Source organism: Balaenoptera ricei, chromosome 12, assembly GCF_028023285.1.
Source record: "Balaenoptera ricei isolate mBalRic1 chromosome 12, mBalRic1.hap2, whole genome shotgun sequence".
Lineage (NCBI taxonomy): Eukaryota > Metazoa > Chordata > Mammalia > Artiodactyla > Balaenopteridae > Balaenoptera > Balaenoptera ricei.
In genome coordinates, this window is record NC_082650.1 from 88,787,969 (window position 1) to 88,814,210 (window position 26,242).

The 26,242-nt window shown below is 40.2% G+C and overlaps 1 protein-coding gene across 1 annotated transcript in view; it reads right to left on the reverse strand.

The window, feature by feature from the left end:
* The window catches only part of ADGRB3 (adhesion G protein-coupled receptor B3), an 802,747-nt gene that overhangs the window by 443,014 nt on the left and 333,491 nt on the right, over window positions 1-26,242 (reverse strand). Inside the window, exons 5-8 of the mRNA XM_059942117.1 lie at window positions 22,683-22,847; window positions 22,041-22,205; window positions 5,096-5,197; window positions 4,637-4,743 (exon numbers count right to left, since the gene is read on the reverse strand). Coding sequence (XP_059798100.1) covers window positions 4,637-4,743; window positions 5,096-5,197; window positions 22,041-22,205; window positions 22,683-22,847 — 539 coding nt within the window. The remainder of the gene's footprint in view (window positions 1-4,636; window positions 4,744-5,095; window positions 5,198-22,040; window positions 22,206-22,682; window positions 22,848-26,242) is intronic.

Below are 26,242 nucleotides of genomic sequence, written 5' to 3' on the forward strand. Positions count from 1 at the left end.
ACCTTTCCATGACTAGACAGATCATTGCTCCAACTTCTGTATCTATTCATTTGTTAAATGACATCTTGAAAAATAGAAACAGAGGTTAGAAAGGACAATGACCTCAAAGGAAACATTTATACCAATTCTTCAAATTTCCATGTGGAGGGACTTCTGCTAGAGGAATATCTGTGACCTTGTTCTGGAACTGTCTACCTGCAGAGGGCATCCATTCTGCTAGTTCTATGTCATCTGTCACTTCCGGTGTGTGTGTGTAGGCATGTATTTGTATGTGAATAAAAGAGAGAGAGAGAGAGGGAGAGAATGAGTGAGAGAGAGGACGGGGTGGGGGGAAGAGAGAGAGGTACCCTGATTGTCCAGGTGCACCAGAGACAAGGCAGTCTGTTTGTTTAATTTGGGGAGGGGTGGGACTGGCCCTCTTGGTCCACAATATTCACCCATTTTCTCCAAATATTTTTATAAGTAAAAGAGACACTATTCTTAATGTGCCTGAACTCTGTGCCTATTTCTCCATAGGTTCAGAAATTATTTCTACCTTGCTTGGTACAAAATTCAAAAAAATCCCAGAATATGAAATGAAATATTAACATATGGAAAAAACACATGAAATCTCCAAGAATCCCACTACATTAAGCACTTTATTCCTCTAGCCTCACTTTTTTAAACTGTGTGCATTTATTTGTGACTTTTTTTTTTTTTTTATAAACAGCAGTTGGATCATAGTGTTTAATTTTGTATCTTACAAAGTTTCCAAGAGACTTCATGAATTTTAGCTTACTGAAATTCTTCTGCAATGGCCAAGTAAGTTCATGAAGTAATGTCATAAATCACTCCACATTTCTAGGTATTTTTGGGTTAGGAAAATTGCACGTGAGGGATAATACTTATTAATTTCTTGTGGTTAAAATTCACGAACATTAAGTCTGGTACCTCACCTTCTTAGAACTCTCCAGCTGCCAGCATCCCCCTCCTGATAAGAAAAGTGGCAGAGTCATTCTTTACACAAGCATCTATGGAATATCTAGAATATGCTTAGCATTGTGCTGGGCACTAGAGAAATGAAGATTAAGAGAAATGGTTTCTGTCCTCAAGGAATTCAATAAATGTTCAATATGACAGATTAGTGATTTTATATATTAAACTGATTAACGACACCTTTCTGTCTATCTCAATTGGTTTATAAGTATGAGAGTTCATAGGACACACTCAACTAATGTTTGTTGATGATAAAATGTCATTTCAAACTTAGTCTTCATATAATTTTATAAAATGGGCATACAAAATATTGTAATCTATGTGGGTACGTACATATATTGTAATCTATGTGGAAAACACAGATCTACTTATTTTAAATAATTATCTGCAGTGGGTGACAATTAACATTTAATGAGTTTTGTGAATATAGAGTGGCAAGAAATGGAATCCCCCAAAGAAAATAGAATATTAAATTGTGAAATGACAAACTCTACTAGAGAAGAGGCAGAGTCTTCAAGGTAATTTAAAAATGTGTGGGAGACAGAACTACTCTACATCGTAAGCACTACCTAGCTTTGTTACTCAGGCAAAGTATGTGAAGCCACAAGAGTACAAGCATGCAAGGAAGGGGATTTAATTTCCACCTCCAACTGACTTTTCAGAGTACACATGATGAGCTCGATGTACTAGGTAACCATTCTTTAAGGCATACATTGGTCCTATACTTCTCTGAACTTGTAAAAGAGAAGACCATGGTCCCTAGGCAAGTACTAGAGGCATGTATGTATGGATGTATAAGTATGTATATATTTCTATATGTGTATATAAACAGAATTCATGAGCAAAAATACATGTGACATTTGGGACTTCCCTGGTGGCACAGTGGTTAAGAATCACCTGCCAATGCAGGGGACACGGGTTTGAGCCCTGGTCTGGGAAGATCCCACATGCCGCGGAGCAACTAAGCCAGTGCTCCACAACTACTGAGCCTGCGCTCTAGAGCCCGTGAGTCACAACTGCTGAGCCCACATGCCACAACTACTGAAGCCTGCAGGCCCTAGAGCCTGTGCTCCACAACAAGAGAAGCCACCGCAAGGAGAAGCCCACACACCTCAGTGAAGAGTAGCCCCCGTTCACTGCAACTAGAGAAAGCCTGCACGCAGCAATGAAGACCCAACAATGAAGACCCAACACAGCCAAAATAAATAAATAAATAAACAAATTTATTTTAAAAAAACTCACTTGATTTAAAAAAAAAAATACATATGACATCAATCCTATCCATCCATCCATCCATCCATCTGCTTACCTACCTATCTATCCATTCATCTATATCTATCTGTATTTTTCCACATGAAGAGTTCAAGTTAGTAACATGTTGAGTTCTAAAATTTGACTCTTATGGAGATAATTTTTTTACACAACCCATTTTCTTTACCTGTAGATATTAATACCTCAGAGTTACAAACCTCTTTGCTTTGCAAACATCTCACATATGGTATCTCATCTACTTTTCCTCAAAACCTCCAGAGATGCTAAGATGAGGCTACCGATTTCAGTTGCAAATAGCAAGCCAAGACCTGAGTGAGATCACATGACTTTTCCGAAGGACACACCATCAGAAGAAGGTGCCCCCAGCACCAGAATCTAGGGCAGAGGATGTCAAATCAAAGGCTCAGGAGGGAGTAAGGCCTCCAGAAAGGAGGTTACGTTTTGGAACAGTTGTACCTGGGATGCAGATTTCACCCTTGCCGCAGGTAACTGGACTGCTCCCCAGCAGAGCTTCAACCTGGGGCAGGGATGCCCACTTACAGGTTGTGGTGGGGACTGAAGTTAATTTGTGAAAGTGCCCAGCTGAGTGCTTGGTCCTCTGTGGAAGCTGAATGCCCTGAGGCTGCTCCTTTTTCTACAAAATCACGCACTTGATTTCTGTCTGCAAGTCAGCACGGGCAAGGACACATCGGCTGTCCAATCACTGACTGCGTGATTTCTATGCGACTCACAATCCGAGACCATCTCTCCTGTTTCACTGAGCGTTTCTGTTTCTCTCCATTATCAGATGACCTGTACTCGCAGAACACAGACTCATTTAAACACTACTGTGCAAAACACTGAATTTAGGAAGGAAAATTTTTCTGCCAACAAGTGAAATTATTCATTCTTAACAAATTTGTAAGAATTGACCTATGGTTTACTTAATCCATGGAATTATTCTCATATTCATTACCATGAATAAACAAGAACTAAATATGCATATTATTAAGATTAAGTAAACAGAGTCGAATGTCTAAAATTAGGGGAAAATAAAATTCATTAAAAATTAAATTCATAAGAAAGTCTTGGTTATATATATATATATATATATATATATATATATATATATATATATACTTAATTCTGAAATATTTCAATTTTGACAGAAATAAGACTCAGTGAAGCCAAATATCACCAAATACTGATATGCACATAAATATATATTATTAAACATATGTATTTGTGTGTAATCAGTATTTATGTATATATATATATATACAATAACATGTATGTATATATATGAATGTACATACACACAATAATAGAAATAAGGGTCTGTGTAGCCAAATAATCATCAGTTTACTGACTGATCTGGTCAGTAAGCATATTAGACAGCATTTGGTTTTCAGATGTTTTTAAAATGTGCTTTTTGTTTTTCTGATAATCAAATACATTTACTTCACTAAGAAGCGTTCTTATTGTACAAGCTACTTCTCCATCCACAAACAAGAATGTTCTTTAGGATTTTTTTTTAAGAATAAGGCTTATTTGTGAGCAACTGTAAGAAGATGGAAAGAAAACATAAGCACAACAAAACTTCAAGGCTCTTAACTGAACAGCATCCCTGCCAACGTTGGGCTCTCCAGCGGCTCCGGCTCGTATTTTGTTCTGAGCCCCGCGATGTTTGTTCACGCAGGAAGCTCTCTCGACTGTCAGGATGAATGACATCAGTCTCCGAAAATGACAATGACTTGCACTCGTAAAATACCAAGTGACACTTAACTGTGCTCGAAATATTCATACAGCATACTCTGTGAATAATTCAATGATGTGTGGGAGAAGAGGGGCTATTTTTGAAAATTTGTCCTATATAATCTTTTGCAAACAGCTAATTTTCTCTGATACAATAACGCTGTCATTTTTTTTTTTTTTTTTTTTTTGGTGTCTTAATGTCAAAATGCAGTGAGAAATTTGATACCTACATGACACAGCTTTATCATTTCCCATCTACTAAAGTACTAAAGAATTTAATTTTAAAATGTACGGTATTTTGAAATAAGTCTTATGTACTATGTAACACAGATTTGTGCCAATCATAATACATAGTTTAACTCTTATAGATAAGCCTGAGTAGCAGATTTTATTCACGCCTTTCCCTCATTGGACAAGGAATCCATTCATTTAAATAGCAGGATCCAAGCAGGATCCATAAAAACCCAAACCCTAGGAACAAAACAGTTTAGCACTGACATAAAAATTAGCTTTCTAGCACAGACTTTTTTCCTTCAGGCTTTTTTTTTTCAGAGATTTTACTGATTTGATTGTATAGCAGAAGATTAAATTCTCACACAGCGATCATTAGCAAAAAATAAACAGAGCAAGTACTAAAGCTGGCTTTTGCACCTACTGAATGCTGCAAGTGTCTGTACTCATTTGATATGCATCTTGCAAAGCTCGGCTGTTCCCAGAAGGCCACTCCGTGAAGACTGAGCGAGCAGCGTCTGCTAGCGGTGCCTGCGAGTCACAAAAACAGAGAGCTTTATGACAGGGAGGCTGGGAGGTGACACAGAACTGGGAGGCGGGCAGAAAACCTGGGTTCGTACATTTTTGCGCTTTTAACAAACATGCATGTGAAATTGTTACTTTGACTATTTTTACAATGCATATTAGTCACACTGAGAAACCACTGCATCATCAAGATTTTCCAGGTCTCTTCATTGGCTCCACTTAGGAAGCCCTTTACTAAAATTGTTTTATTAACTGCTTATTGGACAGATTTATTTTTGGACATAGGACAAAGCATGGTGAGGAACACAGCATGTTGCTATTAGTGGGTGGTCAACTTTGGAGGGTCATCCTACATTACCTGTGGCATTCAGTGGGCACTGATTGAAGGCCAAGTCTCCTGCTGGAGTCCTTTTCCACACCATAGACATCAGATAATCCTCTGGGCATATTTCATAAGGTGCTGCAATTTAGAACAGAGGGACTTGAATGCCGGTGGTGTTTATTTTTTAAATGTTGGCAATAAGCAATCCTGAAACGCACCTCTGTGACTGCAGAGAGCTTTCATTTCTTAAAAGTGTATTGTTTACTGAAATGTCAGAGATGTCTTCAGAAACAAAACACCACTAGCTTTCATTTCATTATCTACAAAATCCTCACAGAAATGTACTTTCTTTGGAAAGTATTTACTGTGCAGGCTTTTTAAAAAGGTCATTTGGATTTGCCTATAAATTGAACATTATATTCAAGCATATACATAAAAATCTTTCCAGTATTCACCTATATTCATAAAGTTTGGGGATGTCATACAATAAAATGATTTCTAATAAACTGAAAGCTATATCAGAATTATTAACTGTAGGTGATACGAGTAAATAAACACGAAGGGCAAAAACACATAACTTTTTATTTCTTCATATAAGTATGATGCCAATCATACTACATTATATAAAAATTAACAGATTTTATCTTTTAGCCTTATGCTTTTCAAAAGCTCCATTTGGTTACTGAGGTAAACAAGTTAAAGGGAATTTCAAGAATAACAGATGCACACCAGAAATATGTTCATGGAAAGCCAAAGAATTTGTGAAAGAAGAAGGTCTGTCTATGTTGTATTAAACCTGAAAGAACACATCTGTCCTTTCTCCAGACAGAACCCCTGCTGTGCTTTCACACAGAATTGCCGTTTATATGTTCTGATATTTGTCCTCACAACTTGCCTGGGATAAGTTGGGTCCTCTCATCTCTGTATCTTGCACTTAAAGGTGTGTCTGGCACACAGAAGTTGTTCAAAGTTGAGTGAATACATGAATGACGATATGGCTATAGAAATACCTTTAGTAAGTAAACAAGGGCCTACAAAATAACAAGTATCTAATATATACAGGAGTGTGATGTCCAGGGAGCAATTTCTTCCTTTGGGGACAATATACTATTGAACCCATGCTAATCTAATTCTACCGATACTAATTCTACTTCAGAATGTATGACCTCATTAGGACCCATTGCAGTTGTTAGTAGGTGAAGAATGCAGCTTGAGACATTGCCATCTTGAAATAATATTCACTTTATAATTACCTGAAATAAGATGAGTGGTTGAAACTCGTGGGCATTCAGAACTGAGAGTGGCACTGAAGATCACCTAATCCACTTCCTTCTTCTTTACAGATGGGGGCACCAGGGCCCCCAAAGAAGAGGCTTGTCTAAGGCAATGGAGCTGGTGGAGGTATCAGCAGAACTGGATTCTAGAACCCTGACTCCTGCACACCCTCTATGCTACCTTGGATTCTTCAAGATAATCTCCCTCACGCTGAGTTTACATTTATATATGGATATAAATCTAGGTTCTCAGTAAAACCCATAGGCTCCTGTCTCCGAGTCATGGAATCTTTGCTCAGTGGGTGGATTAGCAGTTGATCCAACCTTCACCAGGCCCGTCTTCATAAATGTCCCCTCCTCAGCCACCAGTGATCTCCTACTGGCCAAACCCAATACGCTCACCCCGGTCATCACTCACTAAACCTTCCCTGCAGTACTTTTTATATTGACTTCCCCCTCCTCCTTGGAAATCCTTTCTTTAGGGTCTTAGAAAGCTCTTCTCTCTCAGGCCTCCACCAAGCACTTGGACTATTCTTTCTCCCTGTCTCATTCCCCGCATCCTTTGCAGAATCATCCACCCCTTACATTTTCCTCATGTTAAATGCTTTCCTTAGATAATTTCAAACCCTTAATAACAGTAATAGCATTGAGCCCTTATTAACAGTCTTACATGAATGGGCTCATTTAACTTTCCCCAACAACTTTATAAGTCAGACACTATTAGCCCCATTTATCAAAAGGGAAAACAGGTAGGCACAGAGAGGTGAATTGATATTTTTTTTCGGATTCCAAATATATATTTTTTAATTACATGTGGGATGCAGGGTGTAAAGTGCTACAGTTCTCCAGCAACTTCCTTCTTTTATGCCACATCAAAAAAGTAATCTCTAAAATGAAGAGTAATCCCATAACTTGCTGCATAAAATTTTCCATGGTTCTCCAGTTATCTGATGGGATAAAGAGGACTGTGCTTGCTGTGATGAAAGGGCCCTTCCAGCAAGCCCTAACCTCGCCCTCCAATTATGATTCACACTTACTGTCCCATGGACCAGCCACACAGAATTAACTGTCACCCTCCAGATACCCCACACCAATTTACACTTCTCTAACTTTGCAAAAGCTATATCCGCTACTTAAGATACTCTCTCCCTTCCTTGTTTTTCTGTTTGTTTGTTTGTTTGTTTTTGGTAATATTCCTGTATATCTTTAAAACACATCTTAAATGGTGTATTCTCTGGGGGGCCTTCCTCGGTACCTCAGTCATTGAATATACAAGTATTATATCTCTTCTCACAATGGATGGAAAGCATCTGGTTACAGTGTGAAACTCCTCAATTCCTAAATTTTGCCCTTTAGGAGACTAATGATGCTTTACTTTATTTCTCTTTAATCTGCTGTAAGGAACTGCTAAGCTGTCTAGCACATAGTAGGTGTTCAGAACATGTTTGTCAAGTACATCAGTTTTACTGAGGAAACAATATAATAGACTAGCCCATCCAGTAGAACTTTCTGCAGTGACGAAAGTGGGAATTTCACTGTCCAGTACGGTGACGTCTAGTCAATGTGGCTATCGAGCACTTGAAATGTGGCAAGCAAGACTGAGAACTGAGTTTTAAATATATCTATTTGAATTAATGTAAGTTTAAATTTTAAAAGCTACCCCACTGGACAACACTGGAACAGATGATAATTGTGTTTCTGTAAATGTCAACCAAAACTACTACAGAATATGAAAAGGAAACTTATAATACATGTTAAAACTCACAAAATGCATCATGCATAGTTTATTCCATAGTTGAATTCTATAAAATTAATTAATTCGATATAATTCTATAGAATTGATTAATTAACCTGATATTACTATGACACTTGAGTATTCTTTTTGTTTATCTATATCCAACTTCTGCTCAATGTTTTCCTCATTCACTCTTCCTTTGTAATCTTTCACTTCACTTGTACTTTTTTTTCTGTTTTCAAACAATTTCTTCAGTTCCATTGACGTTGAAGTACATTTCATAAAACTTGTGGCTATAGCTTTCAGGGTTTTTTTTCTGATTCAGGCTTGACATAAGCCAATGAAGGAGCAATTTACACCCGGAGGTCTTCATTTCCCTGTATGTTTTCAGAAAGCTTTTCACTCGTATTGTTTTGGGTTTTTTTCTTTATCCATTCATCTGTTTTTGTGGGGTTTTTTTGAATTCTTTTCTTTTTTTCTGAATTTTTGAATTTTATTTTATTTATTTTTTTATACAGCAGGTTCTTATTAGTTATCCATTTTATACATATTAGCGTATACATGGCGATCCCAGTCTCCCAATTCATCACCCCCCCCCCCCCCTTGGACACGTATTGTTATTCCCACAAGAGCACCCTGCCCCCGCCCACCTTAGGGTCAGAAAATCTGGTAATTGCAAGCGTTCACCACTAGATGGCACGGGTGAGCCAACAGGGCGAGCAGTTTACCGGGCCCACACCTGGAACTGATTTCAAGGTTCAAAATCAAGGCAGGATAGGGGTGAGCGCTCCACTGTTTTTTAAAGGTGTACCACGTGGGGGGAGGGTTCTTCTTTCCGTGTAGGTACAACGCTGAGCCTTGAAAGGAGCGTCAGTTACAAGGCACCTCAGTCCGGCCCCTTCCTCAGCTCCCCCCGTCCACTCTCACTGCCCCCCGGGGGCTTCTCCCACTCCAGGAGGACCCTCACCCCACAGCCTGTGCACCTGTTCTTTCTGCCCAGGACACGCCTCCCCCTTCCCTCCCTACACCTCCTCACGGCTCCTCTCCGCTGCCCTCAGGCTCTTCTGGAATCCCGCCTTCTCACCCCAGCCCTTCCTCTGCCCCAGCTGCTCTCCAAGACACCCCTCACCGTACACAGCTACCCGGTGTCCTTCCTTATTTATTAGTCGTATTATTATTAGCCTGCTCCTGCTAGAATGTGAGCGCCAGGAAGACAGGGCTTTTTCTGTTTTGCTTCGTTCGTAACGGCACATAGCACTTACAGGTCCTGGTAAATGACAGTGGGAACTATAGACACACATGTGCTTTTAACCCTAAAACTACCAAATACGTTCAGAAGATCTATTTTTCCAGGACTCCAGTGCTTAAGATGACAGATAATGAGGATGATTTTGCAAAGTACTGAGGACTCGTGTGTGTGTGTGTGTGTGTGTGTGTGTGTGTGTGTGTGAAATAGGCCAGCAGTAGGTAGTCATTTTCATTTAAGGGCAATAAGAGAGAGAAGTTAGCTACCATAGGTTTCCTAAAAATTAGCCAAAATAGGTTTCCATGGTACTGGATATTTACAAAACTTGACCTGGTAGGGCTGTGCCTGACTTGGTAAGGGTCCAGGAGACCCTGTTCAGAAGCCCCTGGTGTGAACTGCATACATCCTGACCGGTCAAGGAAGAAGCTGATTCAGCAGGTACTTTTCCAACTACGCCACTCAAGTAAGTATTAATTCCCATTTACCTGGTGACAATCAATGTGAGGTAGTTTAACCAGACCAAAGAAAAAAAAAATCACAGTAATTGTTTTAAACCTAGAGAAGTCAGCAAACTTTGTTTTCTCCTCTGTAAATGCATGAAACTTTGGATTCGTCGTGCTTCTTGTAGATAGAAACTCAGTACACAAATGATACGAAGGGAAGATGACAGAGGAATCAGAGATTCAAAGTTGCAAATCGGTTCAGGATTTTCAGCTTTTTAGAAGGAATGTCAAATCCCGCAGCTGCTTTAAATATTTCATCAAAGGTGATTTGGCATCTTTGAAGATTAAATCTTAAAAAAAAAATTTTAGTTCAGAAAGCAGGTCTATTTCTGCTCATACCCAAAGCAAAACAGCCTAGATATTAAAATGACAATTTATTTTCTTCCATCTTAGGTTTATGAAGTCCCCAGGGGTGAGAAGCTTCCTGGGGTCTTCTCAGTGGCAGGAATGGAACTCATTCATTCTACAAATACTTGGGCACCCATCATGTCCCAGTCTCCTTGGGAAGTACTGCACAAAAAAGGAATAGACAGAGCCTCTCAACTCCAAGATGTCGAGGGCCACAGAAGTAGAGACATTACGGTGCCGTCAGGCTCCCACTATGACCAGAGGAGTCCCGGTTGCTCTAGGGGTACTTTAGGGGTGAGCAGGCCAGCAGAGGATTTCCAGAAGGATGTCCAAGTTGAGATGTGAAGGACAAGGAGGAGTCAACCACCAAGGATGGGCAACTGTGCCTCGAGAACCACACGTGGCAAGACCCAGGGCAAGGAGAGCCTGGTCCATCCAAGGCACTGGGAACATCTCCCCTGGGAGAGCTGAGGCCAGACAGAGGTGGGTCACTGCAGGAGGAGGAGGGGGTGAGGATGACGATGTAAACTAGAGGTGTGAACTTAAGGGCGAGGGAAATAGATGTCATGTTTTGAATGCTGTCCCGGCAGTTTGGAGAGTGGGTTGCAGGCGAGTGAGACTGACGTCAAGGAGGCCTGTGACAATCGAAAGGGTGTAACTGGGGAAGAAGGGCTGTGGAACCACAGGAAGTGGCTGCAGGAAGTGGGTGGATTCCAAATGTGTTTAGGAGGAGGGATGGGCTCAGCTCCAGGGCAGGTGTAGGAGGTGAGGATGAGAGAGGGAGTAAAGATTAAACTCAGGTATCCAGGGAGAGAGTCTGGTGTGCCCTACCCTGAGCGACAGCACACGGGGAGGATATGACTTGGGAGAGAAGATGCTGAAAACAGTTCTGAGTGTGAGCTATCTGAGCGCATCCTGGTAGCAAAAAGCTGGCTGGTGTATGGCACGAAAGCGCAGGAGAGAAGCAAAAGCTGGAGATAGAGATTTGTGTTAATGTTGTTTTGTGTTGTTTTGTTTTGTTTTGTTTTGTTTTCTGTTTAATGCTACCTGTGTGCACTTTGTAAATTAGAAAATGTATAATTAGCTCAGGCCACGCGGCTGTGCTCAAAATAAAAACATATTATTGTGTAGCAATATGAAGCACTTGCTTTTTTATGCCTCAGCAAAATGGAACCACGACTCTGTTCATCAGCGGAAAGATCCCACGGTTTGCTCTCACTAGTGCAAAGATATAAAAACCCATCTGTAAGATACAACTGTATTTGAAGGCACAAGTACGTAGTTAGCATGCGCCCTTAAAACAAGGTGGCAATTACCTAGTGATTAGCTGTTAATCTGTCTATTCAAACTGATTTTCTGTCTCTTAAAAATAGCAAAAATTATACAGGGCTTAAATTAATTTGATGTGGAAAATTAGTTTTTACCACTTATGCTAGAATTTCAGCATTAAAGAGAAATTAATTCTAAACTGTAGAGCTGCAGGCAGAAAAAGAAAAGAAAAAATTATGCACAATGCATGACCCCATATTTCAAATTTCATTTGCTGGCAATTCATTAATTCTTATGTTTTGGGAACCCCCTGTGCTGGGGGGTACAGAGGTAAGTAAGACAGATTCAGCCTCTGTGCTCACACAGTTTACAGCTCTAATTCAGCAGTGGACCCTACACATGTGAAGACTTCATGGCGCTACTAATAAGGCTGAAGGGAAAAAGAGGGGTGTTTATCAGATGTGTTTCATAATAGCCTTCCTTCTATAGAGAATGATGGTTATCAGTCTCAAGTTGCTACACCGTTACAACAGCAATATTTACACATACTATGAATTAGGCAATATTCTAAGCACATTAAATATTTTCATTCAAATAATTGTCATAACCTTTAAAGTGGATGCAATTATTGTCATCCCTGTAAACATGGGCAAAACAAGGCAGAGAGAAATTGCTCAGTGAGGAGGTGGTGGACCTCAGTGCATCAAACATCTCTCTCAGCCCATTTTCAGAGAATGTTACACCATCTCTAAGCATTTGTTGCACTAAAATAAGTACGTAAGTATTTTGCAAAAATGTGTTTCCAAGTCTGGAAGTCAGCAAACCACGAACTTTGAATTCCCTAGCGAACAGTGTGCATTTCAGGTTGCCTGTTTGAGTACTTGGTCTGACAATGTGTTATACATAACACACACCCCAAAATTCTGAATTAGTATTTTTTAAATTCTATATTTTGACTTAGACAAGGTCACCCTACTTCCAACTTGTTAGCAAAGTTAAATAATAATTAAAAAATAGATAACTTTAACTGTGGGGAATAGCTCTTAAGTAACTATCTTTTCATGAGACGAAGTTTTATACTGGAGTACCCGTGAGGTCTGTGCTGTGCTTACTTGCCTTCTTACATCATTTTAGGAACTGCTGAGGATAACAGCACTCCACGGCCTTCCCCAGGTCACGGCAGATGGAGCAAATGATAACATTTGGAGGCACATTAGGGTGATGGGCAAGGCTGCTTCAGGCTCAAGGCCGCGGGCCACCGCCTCCTGTCTTGTGAGCTGCCCTAAGGCCTTAAGAATCCCTATTTGGGCAAACCTGGGACCCATGCTAGCCCGACAAATGGCTCCGAGATCACCTTGAGGAGCTCTGGCCTAAAAGAATAAGCTGGGCTGAGATTTGGGGAAACTGAGTAACTTGCTATAGAAAGTTACATATTTTTTTTTTTTGCCCCCAACATCTCGATGATTTGTTTCTAAAGAAGGAAGGATCATGCCACAAATTCTAACTACAAAATAAAAATAGTAGATGCACTAAAAATGTCCATTCAAATTCTAATTAAGTAATCTAACAGCATTTTGAAAGAGTAAAGTAAGATTATAAAATGTATTACTATTATAGTCATTTTGAAGTGTATTCACATGCTTTTACACAGATGATTTCATTAGTCCAGTTATAGATTTTATGATATGGAATAAATACATTCAAAAGGGCATATATCTAAGGACCTGCTACAGTCAATGCAGAGAAGGGGATCTGGAAGGTGAAAATATATAGCTCATTTGCAATAAGCTAGAATTCTAGCTAAGAGGTATATAAATATATATATATATATATAATAAAATATAATAGCAATATATAATAAGGGAAGCACAAAGCAAGTTTACAAGGGTTCAAAAAAGAAAGAGCACCCATGAAGTTGTGGGAGAAGGAATGCTTAAGTGAGAAGACAGCTTCTAATGGCTTGGGCTCCCAAGATGCTCCTAGTTCAGTAGGTGAAGATGAGGGCCCGGGACCCTAGGGAACTCCAGGTGAATAGGAGGGCAAGCAACAGAGAAGGGACAGAATACGTGCTTCTCGATCCAGGAACCAGAGACTGCGTCTGCTTGGTTGCTTTACATACAGAGATTTCCATATGTATAAATGAGCCACTGATGGGGACACTACTATCCCCGGGATCTCAGTATGCATGGAATCGGGCAGGGAACCAGAAGCCACGGAAGTTTTTTAATGAGTGAGTCACATGACTAAGGCCATGAATAGGGGAGAATCATCAGATAAGAACCTGTGTGGAAGAGATTAGAAAGTGGGGTTGATGTCATGATATGGGTAATGGACATAGAAGACCTGGACTGCACTTTAATCACTCTGGTCTAGAGTATTCTATCACTGCATCCTTGAAACAATCCCCTGGGCCTGTATCATTATCCCATTTAATGTATCAGGACAATGAGGCCAAAGCCAGCCTTGGTTTGACCACACTCCCCAGACTCTTTCCGCTGGAAGGCAGTGGCCGGGGCAGGAGAAAGCAGGGCCCCAGGAGGAGAGACTTGACTCAGGTGGACTTCCCCACTAGGAAAGAGGTTGGAAAGAAGGAGGGAGAACTTCAGACAGAAAAGCTCCCCTGGGGGCATAAGGGTCTGATTTGATACCCCAGTTGGAAAGGTCTGTTAGGTGACAGTTCTCACTCAGGTGACAGCTGGAGAGAGACAGGAAGCAACCAAAGCCCAGGGGCAGGATCTCAGGGCCATTCATGGGTCAGGATGTGTGAGGGGAGGAAAATAAGTGGGGATGAGAAATGCCAAGGGCTAACGTTCAGGTTTAGTGTCTTGGGAAACCTTAAACTCCAAAAGAAGTTTACTAATTGCATTAATGTTCATTTTATTCACTAAAAAACATTAAGTGGGGGGCTTGCCTGGTGGCGCAGTGGTTGAGAATCTGCCTGCCAATGCAGGGGATGGGGGTTCGAGCCCTGGTCTGGGAAGATCCCACATGCCATGGAGCAACTGGGCCCGTGAGCCACAACTGCTGAGCCTGCGCGTCTGGAGCCTGTGCTCCGCAACGAGAGAGGCCGCGATAGTGAGAGGCCCGCGCACCGCGATGAAGAGTGGACCCCGCTTGCCACAACTGGAGAAAGCCCTCGCACAGAAACGAAGACCCAACACAGCCATAAATAAAAAAAAATAAAAAAAAAAAAACATTAAGTGGCTCTTAAAATATGCTTATTTTTACTGTCAAAACAATGTGGACTGAAAGGAAGAAATAAAAAAGGTAAAACGTGCTGCTTAAATGTTCTGTTTCCATTTGCGAATGATCAGCACGTAGCCAAATATTTCTAAACTGGTCAAGGTAGAGTCATACAGGATTACAACAAACTGCGTGTTAAGTTTTTGCTGTGCAGAAGCTGTGCGAGTTTTCTCCCAGCTTCATCTGATGAGCAATCTGATAAGGCGAATTATGATAATAATTATTTCCATAGCAACGGGTTTGACTAGCAGGCCTAGAGTACTATCTGGCATATATACTGATTATGTCAGAGCCCAGTGGTCCTCCCTTAATTCTGCCTCTAACGCTGAATTGATTTGCCGTAGAATCTCGGACTGCAGCAGGTCAGGAAACCCCAGCTTTTCGGGAGGACGGGATGCTTCCCTGGAGATTGGTTAAACACCAGGTGGGGTACCTTCTCTCCCTATAGGGTACCTTCAAGTTCTAATTTATTTCCCTACTTTTTGGAGTGTATCTGAGGTGACTTAGCAAGAAAAGATAGGACATTGCAGAGGAGAAAAGTCAGTCCCTAGTGCCACGTACTGCCACCACTGGACTCAGTAGTTGGTTTCAGGTGAACGGCTGGTATGAACCGTGTGGGTGTGACATTACTTGCCATGTCCAAAAATGTGCAGTGAAACACTTGCCTTAACCTTCTGAAACTGAACAGGTAATAATATAGTTCTTTACAGGGTATACACATAACATTCGACAGCAAAAATAATAGCAATTCTAATGAAATAGGAGCTCTTTTAAATCACTAGTAGTGATTAGTCTTGTGGTCTGGAATCAAAAAGGTAAAGCAGGTGCCAACTTGTATGTGAAAATTTCAATAGAGACTAGTATACTGTGTGTTTTTTTTTTAAATAAATTTATTGATTTATTTATGGCCGTGCTGCGTCTTTGTTGCTGTGCGCAGGCTTTCTCTAGTTGTGCTGAGCGGTGGCTACTCTTTGTGGCAGTACACGAGCATCTCATTGCGGTGGCTTCTCTTAGTTGCAGAGCATGGGCTCTAGGAGCTCGGGCTTCAGCAGTTGTGGCACACGGGCTCAGCAGTTGTGGCTCGCGGGCTCTAGAGCGCAGGCTCAGTAGTTGTGGCGCACGGGCTTAGTTGCTACGCGGCATGTGGGGTCTTCCCGGACCAGGGCTCGAACCCGTGTCCCCTGCGCTGGCAGGCAGATTCTTAACCACTGTGCCACCAGGGAAGCCCAGTATGCTTTTTTTTCTCTTTAAAATATGTAAATTTTACACTTACATATTTGGGTTTCCAAGAATGATGACGTTTAACCCTAAAATACCTTGGTCCACACAATTTAGAAGTCTAACTTTTTAAGTTGTCTCTAACAGAGACAAAATATTTGAATTGATAGTGATTAATTAATTCCCCACTCCTCCAACTGGGAACTGAGGAGAACTTTAAGTCGATGTGAGCTCAGACCCCATCCTCCTCCCTGACACCCAGCCCAGATATTATCCACCTGTGTGTGTATAGTAGCTCAGAGCCTTGGGGGACGGAGCAGTGAAAGCTCACTCCTGCTACAGAAGATCTGTGTCCTGGTGGGGCAGAGCCTCACATCAGACAGGTCCCAGTGACACCCCTCCTGCTGCCCACAAAACAGGAGCACTAGTCCTGTACAACCGAGCACCTCTGCCTAAACCACCCTACTTCGTCTACCGCGGCTAGTTAATTGCCCTATTTTTCTGTTTTATTTGGGTTGAAACAAGAGTTGGGTAGGGAGACTTGACATGCATTGTCTGTATTTCATTATGAACTGATTCCAGAAACAATCCCTCCTTATTTATGAAGAAGTGTGGATAAGACAAAATTCTGCAGCCTTATTCAGGTGATATCTCAACTTTCAACAGTGGAGCTGAGGTGGAGAACTGTTTCCCACTCTTTGTGAGTTTTATCACTAATATTTATTTATTTATTTAGTTAGTTACTTACTTACTTATACTCGAGGCTGGTGCAACCCAAGAGGTAATCTGCAGCATCATCACCATCATCTGGGAGCTTGTTAGCATGCAGATTCCCAGGCCTGGACCAGACCTACTGAATCAGAACCTTGGGGCAGAGGACATTGGCTCATGAATCTCCATCTTAACAAGTCCTCTGGGGGCATCCCTGGTGGTCCAGTGGTTAAGGCTCCACGCTCCCAATGCAGGGGGCCCGGGTTTGATCCCTAGTCGGGGAACTAGATCCCGCATGCCGCAACTAAGATCCAGTGCAGCCAAATAAATAAATAAAATAAATACTAAAAAATAATAAAAAAAAGAAACAAGCCCTCTGGGTGATTCTTTTGTCCTCTAAAGTTTGCGGTGCATGTATCTTTTTTAATTATAGATTTGTCTGGATATATGCCCAGGAGTGGGGTTGCTGAATCATATGGTAGTTCTATTTTTAGTTTTTTGAGGAACTTCCGTACTGTTCTCCATAGTGGCTGCACCAATTGACATTTCCACCAACAGTGTAAGAGGGTTCCCTTTTCTCCACACCCTCTCCAGTATTTGCTGTCTGTAGATTTTCTGATGATGCCCATTCTGACTGGTGTGAGGTGGTACCTCACTGTAGTTTTGATTTGCATTTCTTTAATAATTAGAGATGTTGAGCATATTTTCATGTGCCTATTGGCCATCTGTATGTCTTCTTTGGAGAAATGTTTATTTAGGTCTTCTGCCCATTTTTCAATTGGGTTGTATTTTTTTGTTGTTGTTATTGAGTTGTATGAGCTGTTTGAATATTTTGGAAATTAAGCCCTTGTTGGTCTCATCATTTACAAATATTTTCTCCCAGTCTGCAGGTTGTCTTTTTGTTTTGTTTATGGTTTGCTATGAAAAAGCTTGTAAGTTTGATGAGGTTCCATTTGTTTATTTTTGCTTTTGTTTCTATTGCCTTGGGAGACAGACCTAAGAAAACACTGGTATGACTTATATCAGAGAATGTTTTGCCTATGTTGTCTTCTAGGAGTTTTATGGTGTCATGTCTTATATTTAAGTCTTTAAGCCATTTTGAGTTTATTTTTGTGTATGGTGTGAGGGTGTGTTCTAACTTCACTGATTTACATTCAGCTGTCCAGCTTTCCCAACACCACTTGCTGAAGAGATTGACTTTTCTCCATTGTGTATTCTTGCCTCCTTCATTGTAGATTTATTGACTGTAGGTGTGCAGGTTTACTTCTGGACTCTCTATTCTGTTCCATTGATCCATATGTCTGTTTTTGTGCCAATACCATGCTATTTTGATTATAGTAGCTTTTGTCTGACTATAGTAGTACTGTCTGACATCTGGGAGGGTTATGCCTCCTGCTTTGTTCTTTTTCCACAGGATTGCTTTAGCAAGTGTGGGTCTTTTATGGTCCCATATGAATTTTAGGATTATTTGTTCTAGTTCTGTGAAAAATGTCATGGGTAATTTGATAGGGATTGCATTAAATCTGTAGATTGCTTTGGGTAGTATGGGCATTTTACCAATATTAATTCTTCCAATCCAAGAGCATGGGATATCTTTCCATTTCTTTGAATCATCTTCAATTTCCTTTATTAATGTTTATGGTTTTCAGCATATAAGCCACCTCCTTGGTCAGGTTTATTCCTAAGCATTTTTTTTTTTTTTGATGCTATTTTAAAAGGGATTCGTCCACTAAAGTTTGCGAAGCACAGCTTGGGCAATGCAGAGAGGCACTCAGAGAAGGTAGGAGCCCAAAGGAAGCAAGCATGGTGATGCTTTCTTCCTACTGAAGGAAAATTACTCAGAAACGAAATGAACGACTCTCTTGGTCTCCAAAGAAGACATAATTCTGTTGCGGAGCAATCTTGCAGAGACAGTCACTCCAGAGGGGTGGGGGGCTGTTGAGGGCTTATAGTCAGCACATTACAGGGGGCCAAATTCCAACACAAATGCATCACAATGTGCAAGACAAGTCTGAGCACACAGCGTCACTGCTGACTTCCCTTGGGATGAATATCTAGAGTTCAGTATCCCAGTAATTGCTCCATCTCTGGTCTAAGTTGCTGTTACCATGCACATTTATGGTATGGCGCCCTTACTTCAAAGTTTTTCTCAGAACGTTTAACCTGCGCGCTTCACTTACCACTTGCAGACAAAGCAATGGTGACTCCAAAAAGGACATTTTATGTATAAATTAAGTGTAACATCTCCCTGTGAATGGTAGGTTCCAATTTAGCAACTAATGACTAAAGAGTCATACATCCTATAATTGGGCTCTGGAAAGAGCAAGCCCTTCCCTGGGAGCAGAGCGGGGAGGGCCTGGGAAGCCTGGGCTAATGTAGGCCAAGCACCAGTAACTCTGCTTTCTGAATGATATTAACCAGGGGAATATTGGGGGAAAAAACCAACCAAACAAAAGATTAAAAATAGTATTTTTTCACATTGTAGCAACATAACATAATTAGGGGAGCTATTAACTTTCTACTATTTTAACCCTCAAAGCCTGGGTGTACAATAAGATTGAGATCAATGAAATCATTATTTGGTGAGGTTGACCAATTTAAAAATTGGGCAACTTAATTATCTCCCTTGTAGCTACTCTATTCCTTAACTAGCAGTATTTTTAAAAAGTAATAATATAATTTTTTAATCCCTCTAATTCTCTTTTCTTATGAAGACAGGGGCATCATTGAGGCCCTTTTTAATACTTTCATTTTATCTATTTACCAGGAAAGAAATATCCTAATCTTGATGGGAAAATATTTTTTATTTTCCATTTTTAGTAGATGTCATAACAGCTTTTGAGTAAACCCAGATGATTAATCATTATTTTTATTAATTATCCAGACAAACATCTGCATATATTACATTTCTCCTTCCTGACAACTGAGGGTCTCTTGGAAAACTTGATTAATTTGTTTTGTATCCAAATTAAGTGAAGCATAAAAATAAATACTAGTTTATTTGCTTCCAGCAAGAGGAAGAAAAATTAAGAGAGAACAGTACTAAAAATAATACTAGAAAAAAACATTGTTTCAAAAGAGACATTTGTTCAGGCTTTATCACTGACAAAACGAGAAAAAATGCCTTAGCAACTGTTAAGATAATTTGAAAGTTTTCTCAATTTATATTGTCAATGTGTAAATTTAGAGCAATCTAATGGCAGAAATTAGGAAACCTATGCTCTAATCATAAAGGAATATATATTAACTACAGAGAAACAATTGTGCGGAGTTGAAAAGCCAATATATAAATCAAGTCCACCGTGGAAAACTGAGTTATTTATAAATCCCGCTTTCTTGATAAAATAATCTGGGGATGACATGGCTGTGCATTGAAAAGTTAAAGGATAAATATTAAAAGTAAAACACCTCCTTTATTTTGATAAAATTTCTATACAGAGGCAGAAAGCATTGTTGAAATTAATAGTCACATATAATTTTTAATGGATAATGTGATTTGTATGAAGGTGCAAGATTAGGATATATTTTCAAAAGCTTGGTACATATATTTATTTTTTTACCCCTGTATAATCACTAATCTGTGAATTGTTTAGCTGATTCAATAATTCATTTTAATTCAAAAATGTTATTTACATACTTGAGGGGATTTCAAATCATATTTTTGAAAAGAGAAAAATGAAAATGTTACGGTTAATACCAAAATAATTATATATATTATATAATCTAAAAAGTGCTTACAGTTTTATATGATAATTTTTCAGTCTCCCTGAAAGCACGAAAGCCAGCAAATAAACCTAGCAAATAAGGTATAATATCTTTTTTGTAAATAGAGATGTAAAATGTTTTCCAAACAGCAGGTGGCAATCTTTATAAAGCTGATTGCAAGCACCACCATCTTACCGCTATATATGCAGATAAAAGTCAGTTTTAAAGGACCAGTTAAGAACCTTGGCACGCTCAGACTAGTTCAGATAACTTCAGATGTTAAAAGGGTCTTATTTAGTCATGCCTACTGTTCCAGTGAAATTTCTCCCTCGGCAAAAGAAATATTTTTGTTTAATGCTTCTTAATTCTTATGCAGCACAGCAGAAATTTCATGATGCTAATCTGTATAGGTATCTTTCTAAACAGAGTCCTGCGTGCTGGTTACTTCTTATCATTCTGGATTCATATGGCCTTAAGAATTAACAAAACTAATTTTAGATCTTTTTTAAGAACCAAAAAAATACCACTGATATACTGTTACCCTTAGAGTCCAGTTTCTGTTGCTATTGAACCATGAAAAGTCTTTAGAATTCTAAATATGGAGAAATAAAAAGTTTTGATCCCTGGATAGCTCTTAGAATTCCTTGGTTTTTCTAAATCCCAGTAGTCATGTTACATAGAGACAAAAATCCATAGTTTCCTGAACTGAAAAGGAATCTCAAACAGCTGAAGTCACCACACCCACTAGGACCAGATAGCCCAAGATCGGCGAGCTTGCCCACAACAGTTACTAGTGGCAACAACGGCTCTAACTGGGTCTTCAAATTCTCTAAGTTCAGAACTTTATACCCAGCTATGAAGTTTTTAAATTCCATGCTATTAGCTTTTCCTGTATGTTTATAAAATTTTGCCAATGGTATCATTCTAAAATCCGAATTTTCACTTATTTATTGAGTCTTGAGTGTGTTAATAGTATTTTATGAAATGTACACACACTTAGGAAGGAGTCTTTGTTCTAAATGAGCTTTTAAAATTTATGACCTATAATACAATATGATTTATAATCTGGGCAATTTCTGACCTTCTCTTTTTTCTATGCTCATATGTAAAATCCTCCAGTGTAGCAATACTTCCATTTTTTCACTATGAATTAAAGTGTGATGCTGTTATTTTAAAGTGAGTTACTCACAGGAATTTCCTTTTACAGTGGGAATGGGGCAAGGGCTAGTAAACTGGGGTGTCCAAGGTCACACATCAGGATGGATTAACAGCAGAATTTACAAGTTTCTGAGTTTCAACCTCATCTCTTTATTTCCTTACTAATCTACCTCACACTGATGTCTCTATATTTCTAGTAAAATAATCTAAGGCAACTTGTTTTGTGTTCTCAGTAAACAAATATTTCATAAAGAGAGTGAAAAAAAAAAAACAGTACCCTAACTTAATTTCAAAAATTTCTAGCCGTGTTATTGTTCAATATGCCTACTTTGGTGTTATTACATTTTTCAACGTCAGTTTTCAGCAAATAATTTTAAAATGTATAGAAGGCACAGCCTTTGACACATAAACAGACAAAACCTCATACATTATGGAAAGAAGTAAATTGCCACTTATTATTAGCAATACTTCCATTGAGGAAATACGGCCTTTAACCAATGACAATGTTTTTAATCCTTTTTTTCCCCCAGGTACCAAAGTGTTTCCCTGGGGACGATCTGAGCTCACTCACCAGGACATCGCTGCTCGCTGCATCTTCTCACTTCCTCGCCTGTCCCTTCACACGGCTGCCCGGTCACTGCCACACCCTGGCAGGTCCTCATTCGCCTCTCCCAGCCGCCATCACAGGACTTGGAGCACCCACTCCAATGACCCCACTGATTCCACTGACCATTGGCTGAAAGAAATACGTCAAGGTCAATGGAAGTCGTCCAGTGCACACTGCTTTAGGGATTTGAAAATCTGAGGCCCATGACTGTCTATTCAATTTTTATTAATCTACCACCATGAATCAAATGGACACAAATATTTAACTTGCTGGTCAAATGTAGAGCATTGTGATGAACAGAAGTTTCTGTAAGTTTGTCAGAAGCTGCAAATGGACATTGACCTTTACTTGTAAAGAACACGAGCTCCGTGCTAGACTTCATCAATTTCATCAAAATTTAATCTAATCTCATTAATTTCATCTAATTTAAGAATCTGTTGAATCTTGTTACTTTATTCATGTAACATACAGTAGGATGAGCTCTGGTACAACCGGCTTCATTGACTAGAAATGTATAATCACCTGACAATTCCACGACCGTCTGGCACGATCCTGTCACATTATCTAAAGGGCAGGCATCCTTCGAATGCAGTCATCAGGCCTCACCTGTGCACTCGGGGTTGTAGCACTCTCTGCTTTCTGCCCAGGGCCCTCTGCATTCCGAGCCCCCGTGGGCGGCTGCAGTACACTGCCGACTCCTCTGCTGGGTCCCGTTCGAGCAGGTCACGGAGCACCGGCTCCAGAAGCTCCACTCCTGCCACTGTCCATCAACTGCCAAAGCAGAAGCAGAGACAGCGTGAGGAGGTCTTCTAGGAGAGAAGGCTGTACGCAGAGTACACGCATGCCTTTACTGCACTGTACAGATAATGCATTTTTTACAAATTGAAGTTCTGTGGTGACCTGCCTGGAGCAAGCCTACAGGTGTCATTTTTCCAACAGCATTTGTTCACTTTGAGTCTTTGCGTCACATTTTGGTAATTCTGGCAATAATTCGAACTTTCTCTTGCTTATTATATTTGTTTTGGTGATCTGTGATCAGTGATCTTTGAGGTTAATATTGTCATTGCCTTGGGGAACCAGGCACATATAAGACAGGGAACTTAACAGAGGAATGCTGTGTGTGCTCTGACTGCCCCACCCATTGGCTGTTCTCCCATCTCTTTCCCTCTCCTCAGGCCTCCCTGACACAACAATAATGAAACGAGGCCAATTAATAACCGTACAATGGCCTCTAAGTGTTCATGGGAAAGGAAGAGTCACGCGTCTCTCACTTTAAATCAAAAGCCAGAAATGGTTAAGCTTTAGTGAGGAAGGCATGTTGAAAGCTGAGATAGGCCAAAAGCTGGGTTTCTTGTGCCAAACAGGTAGCCAAGTTGTGAAAGCAAAGGACAAGTTCCTGAAGGAAATTAAAAGTGCTGCTCCAGTGAACACACGAATGAAGAAAGTGAAACAGCGTTATTGCTAATATGAAGAAAGCTGTAGTGGTAAGATAATGCATGAAGGTGGCTACTCTAAACAACAGATTTTCATGCAGACAAAACAGCCTTCTATTGGAAGAGGACACCACCTAGGACTTTCATAGCTGGAGAGAAGTCAATGCCTGGCTTCAAAGCTTCAAAGGACAGGATGACTCTCTTTTTAGGGGTTAACGCAACTGGTGACTTTAAGTTGAAGCCAATGCTCATTTATCATCCGAAAATCCAAGGGCCTTTAAAAATTATGCTGAATCTCCTTTGCCTCTGCTCTATAAATGGAACAACAAAGAAGCAGGCATGACGCACATCTGTTTACAACATGGTTTACTCAATATTTTAAGTCCACTGCTGAGACCTACTGCTCAGAAAAAAAGATTCCTTTCAAAATATAACTGTTCATCAACAAGGTACCTGGTCCCCCAAGAGTGCTGATGGAGATGGACAATGAGATTAATGTTGTTTTTCATGCCTGCTAGTCATTTTGACTTTCAAGTCTTATTAAGAAATACATTTTGTAAGGCTATAGCCACCATAGATAGTGATTCCTCTGATGGATCTGGACAAAGTCAATAGTAAACCTTTTGGAAAGAATTCAACATTCTAGATGTCATTAAGAACATTCATGATTCGTGGGAAGAGGTCCAAATAGAAACATTAACAGAAATTTAGAAGAAACTGATTCCAACCCTCATGGATGGTTTTGAGGGGATCAAGACTTCAGTGAAGGAAGTGACTGCAGATGTGGTGGATATAGCAAGAAAACTAGAATTAGAAGTGAAGCTTGGGGAACTCTTCTTAATATTATGTAACAACCTACATGGGAAAAGAATTTGAAAAAGAATAGACACATGTATATGCATAACTGAATCACTTTGTTGTACACCTGAAACTAACACAACATTGTTAATCAACTATACTCCAATACAAAATAAAAAGTTAAAAAATAAGTAAAAATAAAAGTAAGGGAACATCGGGACTTCCCTGGCAGTCCAGTGGGTAAGACTCCATGCTCCCAATGCAGGGGGCCCGGGCTCGATACCCGATTGGGGAATTAGATCCTGCATGCATGCCACAACTAAGAGTTCACATGCCGCAACTAAAGATCCCGCATGCCGAAACTAAGACCCGTTACAGCCTAAATAAATAAATAAATATATATATTTTTAAAAAGTAACATTAAAAAAAAATAAGAGGGCTTCCCTGGTGGCGCAGTGGTTGAGAGTCTGCCTGCCGATGCAGGGGACACGGGTTCGAGCCCTGGTCTGGGAGGATCCCACATGCCGCGGAGCAACTAGGCCCGTGAGCCACAACTACTGAGCCTGAGCGTCTGGAGCCTGTGCTCCACAACGAGAGAGGCCACGACAGTGAAAGGCCCGCGCACGGCGATGAAGAGTGGCCCCCGCTCGCCGCAACTGGAGAAAGCCCCCACACAGAAACGAAGACCCAACACAGCCAAAAATAAATAAATAAATTAATTAATTAATTAAAAATGATAAAAAATAAGGGAACATGAAATAAAAAAAAGAAGTGGAGCCTGAAAATGTGACTGAATTGCTGCAATCTCATGATAAAACTTGAAGGGATGAGGAAGTTGCCTCTTATGGACGAGCAGAGAACGTGGTTTCTTGAGATGGAATCTACTCCTGGTGAAGATGCTGTGAGGATTGTTGAAATGACAGCAAAGGACTTAGAATATGACATAAACTTAGTTGATAAAGCAGCACAAACATTTGAGAGGACTGACTCCAATTTTGAAAGTAGTTCTGCTGTGGGTAAAATGCTATCAAACGGCACTGCATGCTACAGAGAAATCGTTCATGACAGAAAGAGTCAATCCATTTGGGAAACGTCACTGTGGTCTTAGTTTAGAAACTGCCCCAGCTGCCCCGACCTTCAGCAGCCATCACCCTGATCGGCCAACAGCCACCAGCATGGAGGAAAACGCTCCACCAGCAAAAAGATTACAACTTGTGGAAGGCTCAGATGATGGTCAGCATGTTTTAGCAATAACATATTTTAAAGTTAAAGTGTGTACGTTGTTTTAAAGACACAATGCTATTGCACTCTTAAGAGACTACAGTCTAATGTAAACAGAATTTTTGTATGTACTGAGGAACCAAAAATTGGTGTGACTCACTTTACTGTGATATTCACCTTATTGAGGTGATCTGGAACTGAACCTGCGATATCTCTGAGGTGCCTGTACAAGGTAAAACTAACCTTGAAGATGAGTCCTGACCAAGAGACTCTAAATGAATGCAGTTAGATTTTATTAACCCCCAAACAACTGTTACCTGATTCTGCACTTCTATTTACTTTATGTGTCTGGTATCTCTTCTTATTGACTTATTTCTTCAAAAGTATTTATTGATCATTCAACAAGCCAAGACCTTGATCTTGGAGATGGGTACAGGGAGCAATTAATACAACAAGTAATGACCAGTAACTCACAGAGCTCATATTTTAGAAAAGGAACCCCTAGAATGAGTTAACTAATTAATTCCATGCTAAATAAATTAATTCTATAGCATTGCTGCAAAGGATGATTTCAAGACACTGTGAGATAAGAGTTTACAGAGCCTGGGGAGTCTTCCCAGACAAAGTGAGGTTTCAAGTATGCTTGCACGATAATAGGAAATCCCTAGGGAAAGGGCATGTTCCCTGAAGATACACAAAGATCCTGGGCAGGAC